This window comes from Neomonachus schauinslandi, chromosome 1 (genome assembly GCF_002201575.2).
Source record: "Neomonachus schauinslandi chromosome 1, ASM220157v2, whole genome shotgun sequence".
In the NCBI taxonomy this organism is placed as follows: Eukaryota; Metazoa; Chordata; class Mammalia; order Carnivora; family Phocidae; genus Neomonachus; species Neomonachus schauinslandi.
This window is the reverse complement of record NC_058403.1, coordinates 188,297,513-188,313,536: the sequence shown is the minus strand read 5'-3', so window position 1 is coordinate 188,313,536 and position 16,024 is coordinate 188,297,513. Positions and strand designations below refer to the sequence as shown.

Genomic DNA, 16,024 nt, shown 5'->3' with positions numbered 1-16,024 from the left:
TTTACCCCAAAGACACAGATGTAGTGAAAAGAAGGGCCATATGCACCCCAATGTTCATAGCAGCAATGTCCACAATAGCCAAACTGTGGAAAGAGCCGAGATGCCCTTCAACAGATGAATGGATAAAGAAGATGTGGTCCATATATACAATGGAATATTACTCAGCCATCAGAAAGGATGAATACCCAACTTTTGCATCAACATGGATGGGACTGGAGGAGATTATGCTAAGTGAAATAAGTCAAGCAGAGAAAGTCAATTATCATATGGTTTCATTTATTTGTGGAACTTAAGGAATAGCATGGAGGACATTAGGAGAAGGAAGGGATAAATGGGGAGGGGGAATTGGAGGGAGAGATGAATCATGAGAGACTATGGACTCCGAGAAACAAACAGCGTTTTAGAGGGGAGGGGGGGAGGGGGGATTGGTTAGCCTGGTGATGGGTATTAAGGAGGGCACGTACTGCATGGAGCACTGGGTGTTATACGAAAACAATGGATAGTGGATCACCACGTCAAAAACCAATCATGTATTGGGGCACCTGGGTGGCTCAGTCGTTAAGCATCTGCCTTCCGCTCAGGTCATGATCCCAGGGTCCTGGGATCAAGCCCCGCATCGGGGTCCCTGCTCCACAGGGAGCCTGCTTCTCCTTCTCCCACTCCTCCTGCTTGTGTTCCCTCTCTCGCTGTGTCTCTCTCTGTCAAATAAATAAAATCTTAAAAAAAAAATAACAAAAACCAATGATCTACTGTATGGTGACTAACATAACGTAATAAAATTTAAAAAATAAATAAAAAAGATTTTATTTATTCACGAGAGAGAGAGAGGCAGAATGCAGAGGAAGGGGCAGAGAGAGAGGGAGAAGCAGGCTCCCCGCTGAGCAGGGAGCCCAACTTGGGGCTTAATCCCAGGACCCCAGGATCACAATCTGAGCCAAAGGCAGATGCTCAACCCACTGAGCCACCCAGGCGCCCTGAATGTTGACATCTCTTGAACACCATTGTTAATTTGGTGACATTGCTACACAATGAGTCCCATCTTCCTCGTCAGGAATCAGATATTCACTTTGCTAGCCACCCTTGCAGCATGTGATTTAGGCTCTACAAGTCAGACACAGCCATGTTTGCCTCTGTTCAGTAGAGAGAAACATGAAGAAGTCTACTTCTGGTGAGGGTGGTGAGGAAGAAGATATTTAGTTTTCCAGGGCAGCAATGATAGAAATTCTGGAACCTAGAGCCCAGCATTGTGCTGTGACTTAGGGAGTCTTTGTCCAGTTTCAGTAGCTATTGGGGGTCTTCCTTGGAGCAGTCTTGTGGTGGGGGTTGTGTTTGTTCTTGCCTGTAGCCTCTAAGCCTGACTTTCTGGGTATCCTTGAGATTCTATGAACTGGCTAAATTCCTTATATAAATTCTTTTTTCTGTTTCAACTACCCAGAGTGGATTCCATTGCTTGCAACTAAAACCCTTGACTAATTCACATGGTAAGTGCTATCATAAACAAAAAAGAAAAATAATCACAAAAATAAAAAAAATATCTTTGACATTCAGCTACAATAAAAATAAACATGTGATTCAGAGTAAAGAATGACATATGCTACAACATGAATGAACCACAAGGACTTATGGTAAGTGAAATAAGCCAACTACAGAGAGACAAATACTATATGCTTTTACTTACATAAGGTATCTAAAATAGTTAGATTCAAGGAATCAGAGTGGAATGGTGCTTGCCAGTGGTTGAGGAGAAGGGGAAAGGGGGAGTTACTAATCAATGGGTTTTGATCAAAATGAATAAGCTCTAGAGATCTGCTTAGAGCATTGCACCTATAGTCACTAAAAACATATACTACACTTAAAAATTTGTTAAGAGGTCTCATGTTAAGTGTTTTTCCACAATAAAACAAGATAAAATTAGAAAAACAATTACCATGTACTCATGCTATCCAAAGGTATGTCTAATTTTAAGCACATTGGAGAATTTAAAAATCTTGATAGTAGCAACTTGAACATACCATCTTTATCAGCAGTGTCTTGAGGCTTGCATTTTAAAGTGAAGATCTTCCGCAGCTTACAGTTAGCTGAGACAATAATTCCATCCAATGACTGGAAAACTGCTCCCTTGAATATTTCACTGGTAAATGCTACCAAGTCTATGCATAGATTGCACCACTAAAATAAAGAAAAGAAGAGTAAGTACTTTCTAGAATCACAGAGATGAACAAATCATCTATATGTGGATAGTCCAGAGAATTGAGGCAATTGTCTGGATCAACCAGCCCCAAATCCTCCCTTAGGCAAATCTCTATTTTGGCTTCAGTTTTCTTAAAAATTGCCTTGATTTTTCCAAAGAAGTCATCATAATCTAAACTAGACATTGGTCATCTGGCTGTAGAGTTCTCATTATGAGGCAAGATTCTGACAACTTTGGGAAATAACTCTGGATCTGTAGGCAGTATGCTAGTGGGAAGCTAATTGCAGGTGCGTTAGACCACTTAAATCTTGAAAATCAGGGATAAGTAGCCAATTGTTCCTTCAAGGGGACTAATTTGATCATAATTAGCCACTTATATTTGTTAAAAAAAATCATGGATGAAATTGGAAGCTGGGTTTAAATTGTGGCCAGTGCTGTCTACTTAAAACCAATTAACCTATTGTACAGAAATAGATTCTTTCAAAGAATTTGTAATTATGCCTAGAACTTGCCAGTTTTTAAAGTACTCTTGCAGGGACTAATTTCTGCCTATTAAACAATTAGACTCCTCAATACTTCATCAAATGAATTCTCTAAATGGAGAAAATAATCATTTAGTAAGAAATTAAGACACATTGAAGATGGCAGGACAACAACAGGGAAAAGAATTTTTGAAATTAAAAGAAAAGTAGTATTTAAGGTTGTCTGTACTTCTTTTAAAATATCAGGCTCTTGCATTATTTGATTAGAAGAACAGTTTACATGAGGTTCATTTTATTAATCTGTCAAAATTGAAAGTTATATTTATTGATAAATGAAATTATCCTTAAAGGCAAATTCTATTTAGGAATGTTGATTTTATTATGAAGGAAAACCTGAGGTGGTTTCCACTGTAGAAAAGTAAAAGAGATTGCAGTAAGTCCTTAATTAAATACATGAAGATTATTTGGAGGTGTCTCAACAGAAAATTATATTCTCAGGCCATGGGGATGCTCTGGTCTTTTGAGTGAAAAGAAGTCAGGTATAATAAAAGGTGGGAAGGAGGACTGAGTGTGATGCAATAATAAGACCGGCTTGCCTTTCAGGGTGGCGAGCTCTGGAGAGGTCTGAGAGGTAACTGTGGGATGGACCAGTAAGGCCAGGTTCTGGAGGCACTGAATGATTAGGAGGAGAACCTTGGACTTCAGTGGGTAAGGTGTCACTTTGATTCTTGAAGGAGAATGTGACAAGAGTAGAGTGCTGGGAAGTCTGAACTAACCATAATGCAGGAATATTTGGGGGTGGAGGAAGGCTGAGGTAGAGTAGAGATAGACTGAAGCACAGAAAGACCAGTCAGTCATTTAAGCATGAAGTGAGGAGGGTCTGGTAGAGGGCTAGTATAGGAGGTGGGATGTAAGGGACAAATCCAGTAGGCATGCCCTAGGGTGAATGAAACATCAGGGCTTGGTAAAATCCAGGTTACAGGGGATGGAGGTATTGGGGTTTCTAGCAATCCAATAATAATTATTAATATTATTATATTAGCATCACTATTGTTTTTCTGTGGTTCCTATTCCTAAAAGACTTGATTAAGATTATGTCTCATGTGCAATTATTCAGCTGGTTTGTCCCAAAAGTAACTGTATTCATCCATTCTTCCCCATATGTGCTAAGCACTTCTCCCAGGTGTTAAACGCTGGGCATGACTCTGACATTACAGCAAGGAATGGGAGTTCTTCCAGTCTGAAAAGGGCGGCTGGAGGCAGACATGTAGTGTCTGTTTTATACTGTTAGTGCAGAGGGGGCTCAACGTGGGAGGATGGGGAAGCTCAAGAAAGGCTTCTTTAAAAAAAATTTTCAAAATGCCATGATATTATATGCAAATATAGGCCCAAACATGCCAAATTTTATACAAAATACAGTTCTTGTCACTTCTCCACTCCTCTAATCATACTGTCAACTCTTAACTTTTCTTCTCTCTGTATTTTTAAAGAATACCTGTTGATTTATCAATTTTAGACATTATCCACTGTCTTCCTATTATGGTAGATAAGACTTGTAGTTCACTTACCCTACTTTTTCCGCTTCAGCCTCCCTAGATAATTGTCTCCCATTCGTTCTTTTTTTATCTTTTTCCTCAAAATCCATATTCCGTGCTTTCCTTACTGTGACTATGTGAATAATGTACACAACTGAGCCAAGTGATGCTCTATGATTACCTTTTGTTATACAACTTCTTTATATTTCTAAAGTTAATGATTGCTTTTAAAATTATCTGCGTTATTGTATTTGAATCCGAGTTTTCCTATATCTAGGAAAGGCTTAGAGGCGACATGAGCTTGGTTTTAAACAAGGAATAATACTTTCCAAATCCAGGGAGGCATGGGAACATGCTGGGCATTTCTTCTCAGGGCCCTGCCCTTTATTCCCTACTTAGATGAACCCTTCAGCGGGCTGCGCCTCTATACCTCATCAGACTCCATCAGCTGGCTTGGGAATTGGTGTCCTCTTCCTTCAAAAACTCTGAGTCCCAAGAAACCAGGCCCTTACCTACTACACACTTTTCTTATTCATCATAGTCAAGCTGCTGTTATTCCCCTGCCTGGACACATGCATCATGGAAAGTGCTCAACAAATAATGATCTACATGTGTGTGTGATGTCTGAGGACATACATACACATACATGCCAATACACATACTTTCAATCTTTCATTTTACTTTTTTTAAGTTTTAACTTTGATTCCAGTTAGTTAACATACAGTATTATATTGGTTTCAGGTGTACAATATAGTGATTCAACACTTCCATACATCACCCGGTGCTCATCAGGACAAGTGCACTCCTTGATCCCCATCACCTATTTAACCCATCCCCCCAACCACCTCCTCTCTAGTAACCATCAGTTTGTTCTCTAAAGTCAGGAGTTTGTTTCTTGGTTTGCCCCCCCTCTTTTTTTTTTTTTTTTACGTTTGATTGTTTTGCTTTGTTTCTTAAATTCCACATATGAGTGAAATCATATGGTATTTGTCTTTCTCTGACTGACTTAATTTTGGTTAGCATTATATTCTCTAGCTTCATCCAGGTCATTGCAAATGGCAAGATTTCATTATTGTTTTATGGCTCAGTAATATTCCATTGTATATTTATCCATTATTATTTATCCATTCATCAGTCAATGGAAACTTGGGCTGTTTCCATAATTTGACTATTGTAGACAATGCTGCTATAAACATTGGGGTGTATGTATCCCTTTGAATTATTTTGAAGTATTTTTGTATTCTTTGGGTAAATCCCTAGTAGTGCAATTGCTGGATTGTAGGGTAGTTTTTAAAAATTTTGAGGACTCTCTATACTATTTTCCAGAGTGGCTGCACCTGTTTGCATTACTACCAACAGTGTAAGAGGGTTCCCTTTTCTCCACAACCTCACCAAAACCTGTTTCTTGTGTTGTTGATTTCAGTCATTCTGACAGGTGTGAAGTGATATCTCACTGTAGTTTTGATTCACACTTCCCTGATAATAAGTGATGTTGAGCATTTTTTCATGTGTCTGTTGGCCATGTGTATGTCTTCTTTGGAAAAATGTCTATTCATGTCTTCTGCCCATTCTTTAATTGGATTATTTGTTTTTTTTGGGTGTTGAGTTGTATAATTACTTTATATATTTTGGATACTAAGTCTTTATTAGTATGTCATTTCCAAATATCTTCTCTCATTCTGTAGGTTGGCTTTCAGTTTTGTTGATGGTTTTCTTCATTGTGAAGAAGGTTTTTATTTTGATGTAGTCCCACTAATTTATTTTTGCTTTTATTTCCCTTACCTCAGGAGATATACCTAGATATAAGCTGCTATGGCCGATGCCAAAGAAGTTACTGCCTGTGTTCTCTTCTAGGATTTTGATGGTTTCAGGTTTCATATTTAGGCCTTTAATCCATTTTTGAATTTATTTTTGTGTATGATGTAAGAAAGTGGTCCAATTTCATTCTTTTATATGTTGCTGTCCAGTTTTCCCAACACCATTTGTTGAAGAGACAGTCTTTTTCCCATTGAATATTCTTTCTTGCTTTGTCAAAGATTAATTGACCATATAATTATGGATTCATTTCTGGGTTTTCTATTCTGTTCTCTTGATTTGTCTATTTTTGTGCCAGTACCATACTATTTTAATTACTATAGCTTTGCAATATAACTTGAAGTCCAGAATTGTGATGGCTCGAGCTTTTCTTTTTTCAAGACTGCTTTGGCTATTGGGATCTTTTGTGGTTCCACACAAATTTTAATATTCTATGTTGTAGTTGTGTGAAAAATGCTGTTGGTATTTTGATAGGGATTGCATTAAATGTGTAGATTGTTTGGGGTAGTATAGACATTTTAACAATATTTGTTCTTTCAATCCACGGGCATGAAATGTCTTTCCATTTCTTTGTGTCATCTTCAATTTTTTCATCAGTATTTTGTAGTTTTCAGAGTACAGGTCTTTCAACTCTTTGCTTGGGTTTATTCCTAGGTATCTTATTGTTTTTTTGTACAGTGAGATTGATTCCTTAATTTCTTTTTCTGCTGCTCCATTATTGGTATGTAGAAATGCAACAGATTTCTGTTATGTTGACTTTGTATCCTGCGACCTTATTGATTCATTTACCTTTACTGAATTCATTTTTTGGTGGGGTCTTTTGGGTTTTCTCTATACAGTATCATGGGAACTGCAAATAGTGAAAGTTCTACTTCTTCCTTGCTGATCTGGATGCTTTTTATTTCTTTTTGTTGTCTGATTCCTGTGGCTAGGATTTCTAGTACTACATTGAATAAAAACAGTGAGAGTGGACATTCCTGCCTTGTTCCTGACCGGAGAGGAAAAGCTCTCAGCTTTTCCCCCTTTAGGATGATATTGGCTATGGGTTTTTCATATTTGGCCTTTATTAAGTTGAGATATGTTCCCTCTAAAACTTTGTTGAGGGTTTTTATCATGAATGGATGTTGTACTTTATCAAATGCTTTTTCTGCATCTATTGAAATGATCATATTTATAATTGTTAAATCTTCTTGTTGGATTGTCCCTTTTATTATGATATAGTGCCTTTCTTTGTCTCTTGTTACAGTCTTTATTTTAAAGTCTTATGCTTTCTTTTATTAATGTGATATATCACATTGATTGACTTGCAAATATTAAACTACGCTTCAACCCAGGAATAAATTCCACTTGAACGTGGTGAATGATTTTTAAAATATATTGTTGGATTCAGTTTGCTAGCATTTTATTGAGGATATTTTGAATCTATGTTCATCAGAGATAATGGCCTGCAGTTCTCTTTTCTTGTGGCGTTTTTAGCTAGCTTTGATATCAGAGTAATGCTGGCATCATACAATGAATTTGGAAATTTTCCTTTATTTTTGATTTTTTGGAATGGTTTTAGAAGATTAGGTATTAACTCTTCTTAAATGTTTGGTAGAATTCACCTGTGAAGCCATCTGGTCCTGGACTTTTGTTTGTTGGGAGTTTTTTTATTATTGGTTCAATTTCTTTGCTGGTTATTGGTCTGTTCAACTTTTCTATTTCTTCCTGTTCTAGTTTTGGTAATTTATATGTTTCTAGGAATTTATCCATTTCTTCCAGGTTGTCCAATTTGTTGGCATATAGTTTTCCATAATATTCTGATTGTTTGTATTTTTGTGATTTTGGTTGTTATTTCTCCTCTCTCATTTGTGATTTTATGTATTTGGGTCCTTTCTCTTTTCTTTTTATAAGTCTGGCTAGGGGTTTATCAATTTTATTGGTATTTTTTCCCCAAAGAACCAGCTCCTGGTTTCATTGATCTGTTCTAATGTTTTGTTTTTGTTGTTCTTATTTCTATATCCTTTATCTCTGCTCTTATCTTTACTATTTCCTTCCTCCAGCTGGCTTTAGGTTTTGTTTGTTGTTCTTTTTCTAGCTCCTTTAGGTGTAAGGTTAGGTTGTTTTATTTGAGATTTTTCCTGCTTCTTGACGTAGGCTTATGTTGCTATATACTTCCCTCTTAGGACCAATTTTGCTGCATCCCAAAGGTTTTGGACTCCTGCGTTTTCATTTTCATTTGTTTCCAGGTACTCTTTTATTTCCTCTTTTATTTCCTGATTGACCCATTCATTGTTTAGTAGCATATTATTTAACCTCCATGTATTTGTGGGCTTTCCAGATTTTTTCTTGTGGTTGACCTCTAGTTTCATAGTGTTGTGGTTAGAAAAGGTGCATGATCCGACTTCAATCTTCTTATATTTGTTGAGGCCTATTTTGTGGCCTAATATGTGATCTATTCCAGAAAATGTTTCATGTGCACTTGAAAAGAATGTGTATTCTGCTGTTTTCGGATGGAATGTTCTGAATAGATCTGTTAAGTCCATCTGATCCAGTGTGTCATTCAAAGCCATTGTTTCCTTGTTGATTTTCTGTTTAGGTGATCTTCCCATTGATGTAAGTAGGTTGTTAAAGTCCTCTGCTATTATTGTATTATCAATTAGTTCCTTTATGTTTGTTATTAATTGTTTTATATATTTGGGTGCTCCCATGTTGGGTGCATAAATATTTATAATTGTTAGATCTTCCTGTTGGACTCTCCTTTTTATTATGACATAGTGCCCTTTTTTGTCTCTTATTACAGTCTTTGTTTTAAAGTCGTTTGTCTGCTAGAAGTATTACTACTCCAGCTTTCTTTTGATATCCATTTGAATGATAAATGTTTCTCTATTCTCCCTTTCAATGTGCAGGTGTCTTTAGGTCTAAAATAAGTCTCTTGTAGGTAGAATATTGATAGATGTGTGTGTGTTTTAATCCATTCTGTCACCGTATGTCTTTCGATTGGAGCATTTAGTCCATTTACATTCAAAGTAATTATTGATTGATATGTATTTATATCATTTTAGTACTTGTTTTGTGGTTGTTCCTAGAGATTTTCTCTGATCCTTTCTTTACTTTCTCTCTTTCATGTTTTGCTGATTTTCTTTAGTGATATATTTGGATTTCGTTCTCTTTATTCTTTGCATGTTTATTAGTGGTTTTTGATACATGGTTACCATTAGGTTTGTATATAACCTTTTCTGCATATAGCAGTCTATATTAAGTGGATGGTCATTTAAGTATGGACCCATTCTTCTCACATTTTAGGTATATGTTATTATATTTTATATCCTTTTTTTGAATTCCTTGGCTGATTTCTTACAGAAATAATTAATTTTTACTGCTTTTGTGTTTCCTACATTTATACTGTCAACTTTTGGTATCTCCTTTCTAGTCAAAGAGTCCCCTTTAATATTTCTCACAGGGCTGGTTTAGCGGTCACAAACTCCTTTAGTTTTTGTTTGTCTGGGAAACTCTTTATCTCTATTTCTATTCTGAATGATAGCCTTGCTGGATAGTGTTCTTTGCTGCAGATTTTTCCCACTTGGCACTTTGAATACATCATGACACTTCCTTCTGGCTTGTGAAGTTTCTATAGAAAAATTTCCTGCTTGCCTTATGGGTTCTCCCTGGTAAGTTAATGACTACTTTTGCTGCTTTTAAGATTTTTTTCTTTATCACTATATTTTGCAAGTTTAATTATAGTATGTCATGGTGTGGGTCTGCTTTTGTTGATTTTGATGGGAATTCTCTGTGGTTCCTGGATCTGGATATCTGTTTCCTTCCACAGATTAGGGAAATTTTCGGATATTATTTCTTCAAATAAATTTTCTGCCCCCCTTTCTCTCTCTCCTTCTGGGAACCCTATAATACAAATCTTATTACATTTGATGGAGTCACTGAGTTCCCTAAGTCTGTTCTAGTTTTGTGTAATTATTTTTTTCTCTCTCTTGTTCAGCTTGATTACTTTCCATTCCTCTGTCTTCTACGTCATCACTAATTCGTTCCTCTGCTTCTTCCATCCTACTATTCATTCTATTAAGCGTGTTTGTCATTTCACTTACTGAATCCTTTATCTCTGCTATATTATTCCTTATCTCTGTCTTAAGGGTCTTTTTCATGTCTTCCACTCTTTTCTCAAGTACAGTGAGTATCCTTATGATCATGGTTTAAAATTCTCTATCAGGCATGTTATTTATCTGTTTTGCTTAGATCTCTGGTTTGGGTCTTGTTCTGTTCTTTCATTTGTGATACATTTCTTGGTCTCCTCACTATGTCTGTTTCTGTGTATTAAGAAAGTCCGCCATATTTTCTGCTCTTGAAAGTAGTGATTTTATGAAGAAGTCCTGGGGTACCCTGCAGTGCAGTGTGCCCTGTTCACCCAAACCTGGCACTTCAGGAGAGCATCTTGTGTGTGTTGCTTATACCCTGCTGTTATGTCTGAGTCACTTTTCCTTTCAGTGCAGTTGTCTGCACTGACTTTCCGCCTGTTGTGGGCTGTGCTTGATCTCTGTGGTGTTAGTGAGACCCAGGCAGGCCAGCTCTGAGGGGGTGTGCCTGCCACAAAACTTGGGAACCGGGTGACAGTATCAGCAAAATTTGCACTGGGCCACTCCAAAATGCTGTGATGGCTGGGGACTGCCTGAGGCTGGTCATGGTGAGCAAACATGGCTGGACAACGTTAGACCCAGCACATGAGGGTGCTTGGGGCATGTGGTTGGTGTGTTGCAGTGGCTAGGCCTGGTGGGATGAATAGGTGTGGTGCACAGTGGCAGCTGTGCACCTGGTAGTGGGTGGGGTGCACTACAGTGTCTGGGGGTGCCCGGCAGGGTGCAGCCCAGCAGATGTGTGCAGCACACCACGGCAGCCATGCACCCAGCAGCTGGTCAGGGCACATGTGAGGCTTTAACAAAATTTGTCCTGAGCTCAGGGCCGAAGCCAGGAGACTTGGAGTGTGCTAGTCCTTAGGAGAGGACTAGCACACTTGCCAGTGGGTCAGGCAGCAAGTATCTGTGCAGCACCACCTCTTGAGGGTGGCTCTGGGTTTATGCTGGGGGGTGGGGGAGGAAAATGGCACCTGACAGCTCTCTTGCTCTTGGAGAAGTCCCCTAGCATGCTCCGAAATCAGGATGAAGAGATCTATCTCCTGTTTGTCCCTGTGGTTGTGCAAACTGCCACTTTTTGGCTCTCCATGCAGACTGCTGTCTCTTTAAGGGCAGCAACCCAGCTATCACTCATCCTCCCAGCTTGCCTAGTGCTGGGTCAGTTGACTTTTAAAGCTCTAGGTTCCAAGTACCACTGGTTTTATAAACTCAAGGAACTTAACCCCTGTTTTTTTTTTTTTTAAAGTCTACACCTAATGTGAGGCTTGAACTCAGAACCCTGAGATCAAGAGTCATATGCTCTATACCAACTGAGCCAGCCCTTCTGGTTTTTAAAGCCAAACGTTATGGGGATTAGTCTTCCCCCTGTGAGCTCCCTAGGGTGAGGGCCCATTTCTCTGCCTTGCCTTCTCCACATGTAGTTTCCTCCCTCCTGCAGGCAGCCTCCCTCTGTCTTTCTGACCTTCCTAAACATTCAGCTGCAACTTTGTCTCTGTATTTAGTTGTGGAGTTTGTTCTTCCATTCTTCAGATTGCTTTCTGGTTTGTTGACTTGCATGTGGATAATATCTAGTTGAAAACACGGGATGGGGGGGCGCCTGGGTGGCTCAGATGGTTGGGCATCTGCCTTCGGCTCAGGTCGTGATCTCCGGGTCCTAGGACCAAGCCCCCTGTTGGGCTCTTGGCTCGGTGGGGAGTCTGCTTCTCCCTCTGTCTCTCCCCCTACTTGCATGCTCTCTCTCTCTATCTGTCTCAAATGAATAAATAGAATCTTTAGGGGGAAAAAAACCCCAAAAATGTGGGATGGGGTGAGCTCAGGGTCCTCCTGCTCTGCCATCTTCCCAAGCTCCCCCTCAAGCAAAATCCTCAATCTTTCATTTTATAATCACTCAACTAGCCCCATAAATGTGTGGGAACTGATAACTTCAGTGAATTTATCTCTTACAAGTACAGATGGGAGTAGTTCCTCAGAAAGATGGGAATAACTTTCAGAAATCTCCCTTGGCTAGAAGAAATAGAAATTATTTTTTGGTTTACCTGCTATTTATAAAGGTTCCACTTTTCACAAGCTTCAACAAATAACTCATTATTCATATAAATGCTGTGACATACTTTCTGAAGTTTTGGAAAAGAGTATGAACTCTCTACTCTCAACATGTGGATTACCTGAATTACAGTTGATCTTTATAAAATATTATTTTCATTATTCTTGCTGATCAACCATTCTTCAAATCCTTTTTGAGTTTTCTTGATCTCCAATCACTTTATTCCTACATGTAACTCTGGTCTAGCAGTGAAGTACTCTTGATTTAAAATATTCCTAATTATGGGCTTAAGAATTACGTACAGGAAGATAACAATCTGACAGAGAAAAGACAATTTTGCTTAGTTTGTTGCTTGGATTAATAAGAGAGTTTAGATTTTTAGAGGGAAAGATGGCAGAGGAGTAGGGACCCTATTTCAACTGGTCTCCGGAATTGAGTTGGATATCTACCAGACCACTCTGAGCACCCACGAAACCAGCCTGAGATGTAAGAAGATCTGGATCTCTACAAACAGAATATTGCAGGCGGTTGGTTTTGAGGTACGAAGCGGGGAGCCATGATTCCACGGGCAGATATCAGAGGAAAAATGGCAGTGGGAGGGTGCCTGACCATGGGGATCCTACTCCGCCGGTGAGTGACAGCCTCGCGCGCTGCAGACGGGGCACAGACTGGCAGACTGGTAGCGGCGGGGAAAGGACTTTAGGGCAGCCTCAGGGGTGGAAACCCGGAGCGGCAGGGTTGCGCCTGCAAACTGCAGCCCCTGGGGTGGAAACCTGGAGCGGTGGGGTCATGCACGCGCATGAACTGGGAGCGGCTGACAGTTTTAGAGGCACAAAGGGCAGAGATGTGCTCCAACCTGGAGGCAGGACTGGGAGCGCTGCGGAGGGGCGCACAACCCAGGAAGCTGCAGTTTATAGCAGCACGGACAGAAACGGAGACAGTGTGGCCTGGAGAGCTCACTGAAGAACAGACTGCGGTGTCTCTGCTCTGAGGCAGAGGCTTGGAAATGGTCTCTTCTGCTCTGACTCACGGAAGAGATGCAGAAAGCCGCCAGGGAAAGCCGCCAGAGAATAAAAGCCCCAAAATCTGATTCCCACTGAGCCCATCCCCCGCCACAGGGGGGCAGGGCAACTCCGCCCAAACAGGGTTGCCTGAGTAACAGCGCGGCAGCCCCCTCCCCCAGAAGGCAGGCTGGGAAAACGAGAGGCCAGCAACCCTAAGGTCCCAAGAAAACAGGTGCATCTTGCTTGGGTTCTGGTCAATAATTTGGACTCTATACATTCCCTCAAACACCCATCAACAGAATGACTAGGAGGAGAAACCCCCAAAATAGAAAAGACTCAGAGATTATGACTTATGCTGCAGATTTACAAATGGATGCAGATATAACCAAGATGTCGGAAAAGGAATTCAGGCTAGCAATTGTGAAGACAATGGCTAGAATGGAGAAATCAATTAATGACAACATAGAGTCTCTAAGGGCAGAAATGAAAGGTGAATTGGCAGAATTTAAAAATGCTATCGATGAGCTCCAATCCAATCTAGATAATCTAACAATTAGGGTAAGTGAGGCAGAAGAACGAATAAGCGACCTGGAAGACAATATAATAGATAAAAAGGGAAAAGAGGAGGCCAGGGAAAAACAACTCAGAATCCATGAAAATAGAATCAGAGAAATAAGTGACACCATGAAGCGTTCCAATGTCAGAATAATTGGAATCCCGGAGGGAGTGGAGAGAGAGAGAGGACTAGAAGATGTATTTGAGCAAATCGTAGCTGAGAACTTCCCTAATCTGGCAAATGAAACAAACATTCTCGTCCTAGAGGCAGAGAGGACCCCTCCCAAGATCAAGGAAAACAGGCCAACACCCTGGCATGTAATAGTAAAACTTGCAAATCTTAGAACCAAGGAAACCATCTTAAGGGCAGCTAGGGGGAAGAGAGTCCTTACGTACAGAGGGAGGAACATCAGAATAACGTCATACCTATTCACAGAGACCTGGCAAGCCAGAAAGGCCTGGCAAGACATATTCAGGGTACTAAATGAGAAGAACATGCAGCCAAGAATACTTTATCCGGCAAGGCTGTCATTTAGAATGGATGGAGAGATAGAGAGTTTCCACGACCGGCAGAAACTGAAAGAATATGTGATCACTAAGCCAGGCCTGCAAGAAATATTAAGGGGGGTTCTATAAAAGGAGAAAGACCCCAAGAGTGATATACAACAGAAATTTATAGGGACAATCTATAAAAACAACGTCTTCACAGGCAACATGATGACAATTAATTCATATCTTTCAATAATCACTCTCAACCTGAATGGCCTAACTGCTCCCATAAAATGGCACAGGGTTGCAGATTGGATAAAAAGACAGGACCCATCCATATGCTGCCTACAAGAGACTCATTTTGAACCTAAAGAGACATCCAGACTGAAAGTGAAGGGATGGAGATCCATCTTCCATGCCAGCGGACCTCAAGAGAAAGCTGGGGTACCAATTCTTGTATCAGACAAATTAGATTTTAAACTAAAGTCTGTAATAAGAGACACAGAAGGACACTATATCATTCTTAAAGGGTCTATCCAACAAGTAGGTATAACAATTGTAAATATCTATGCCCCCAACATGGGAGCAGCCATCTACATAAGACAACTGTTAACCAAAATAAAGAGTCATATTGATAACAATACGTTAATTGTAGGAGACCTCAATACTCCACTCTCAGCAATGGACAGATCATCTAAGCAGAAAATCAACAAGGAAACAAGATCTTTGAATGATACATTGGACCAGATGGACTTCATAGATATTTACAGAACATTCCACCCTAAAACAACAGAATACTCATTCTTCTCGAGCGCACATGGAACTTTCTCCAGAATAGACCACATACTGGTCACAAATCAGGTCTCAACCGATACCAAAAGATTGAGATTATTCCCTGCATATTCTCAGACCACAATGCTCTAAAACTGGAACTCAATCACAAGAAAAAATTTGGCATAAATTCAAACACTTGGAAGCTAAAGACCACTCTGCTCAGTAATGCTTGGGTCAACCAGGAAATCAAAGAAGAACTTAAACAATTCATGGAAATCAATGAGAACAAAAACACATCAGTCCAAAACCTATGGGATACTGCAAAGGCGGTCCTAAGGGGGAAATACCTAGCCATCCAAGCCTCACTCAAAAAGTAGAAAAATCCCGAATTCACCAACTAACTCTACACCTTAAAGAACTAGAGAAAAAGCAACAAAGGATGCCTAAGCCATGCATTAGAAGAGAAATAATTAAAATTAGAGCAGAAATCAATGAATTAGAAACCAGAAACACAGTAGATCAGATCAACGAAACTAGAAGTTGGTTCTTTGAAAGAATTAATAAGATCGATAAACCACTGGCCAAACTTATCCAAAAGAAAAGAGAAAGGACCCAAATTAATAAAATTATGAATGAAAGGGAGAGATCACGACTAACACCAAGGAAATAGAAACAATTATTAGAAATTATTATCAACAAGTATATGCCAATAAAATGAGCAATCTGGATGAAATGGAGGCCTTCCTGGAAACCTATAAGCTGCCAAGACTGAAACAGGAAGAAATTGACAACCTGAATAGGCCAATAACCAGTAACGAGATTGAAGCAGTGATCAAAAACCTCTCAAAAAACAAGAGTCCAGTGCCTGATGGATTACCTGGGTATTTCTACCGAACATTCAAAGAAGAAATAATACCTATTCTACTGAAGCTGTTTCAAAAAATAGAAACAGAAGGAAAACTTCCAAACTCATTCTATGAGGCCAGCATTACGTTAATCCCCAAACCAGGCAAA

The 16,024-nt window shown here is 39.6% G+C and overlaps 1 protein-coding gene across 2 annotated transcripts in view; it reads right to left on the bottom strand.

Annotated features, from left to right (window-relative positions):
- CFAP20DC (CFAP20 domain containing) overlaps nt 1–16,024 on the bottom strand; it is a 267,426-nt gene that overhangs the window by 146,678 nt on the left and 104,724 nt on the right. For both annotated transcript variants that reach the window (XM_021695068.1, XM_021695069.1), the window contains exon 6: nt 2,013–2,169. In XM_021695068.1, coding sequence (XP_021550743.1) covers nt 2,013–2,169 — 157 coding nt within the window. The remainder of the gene's footprint in view (nt 1–2,012; nt 2,170–16,024) is intronic.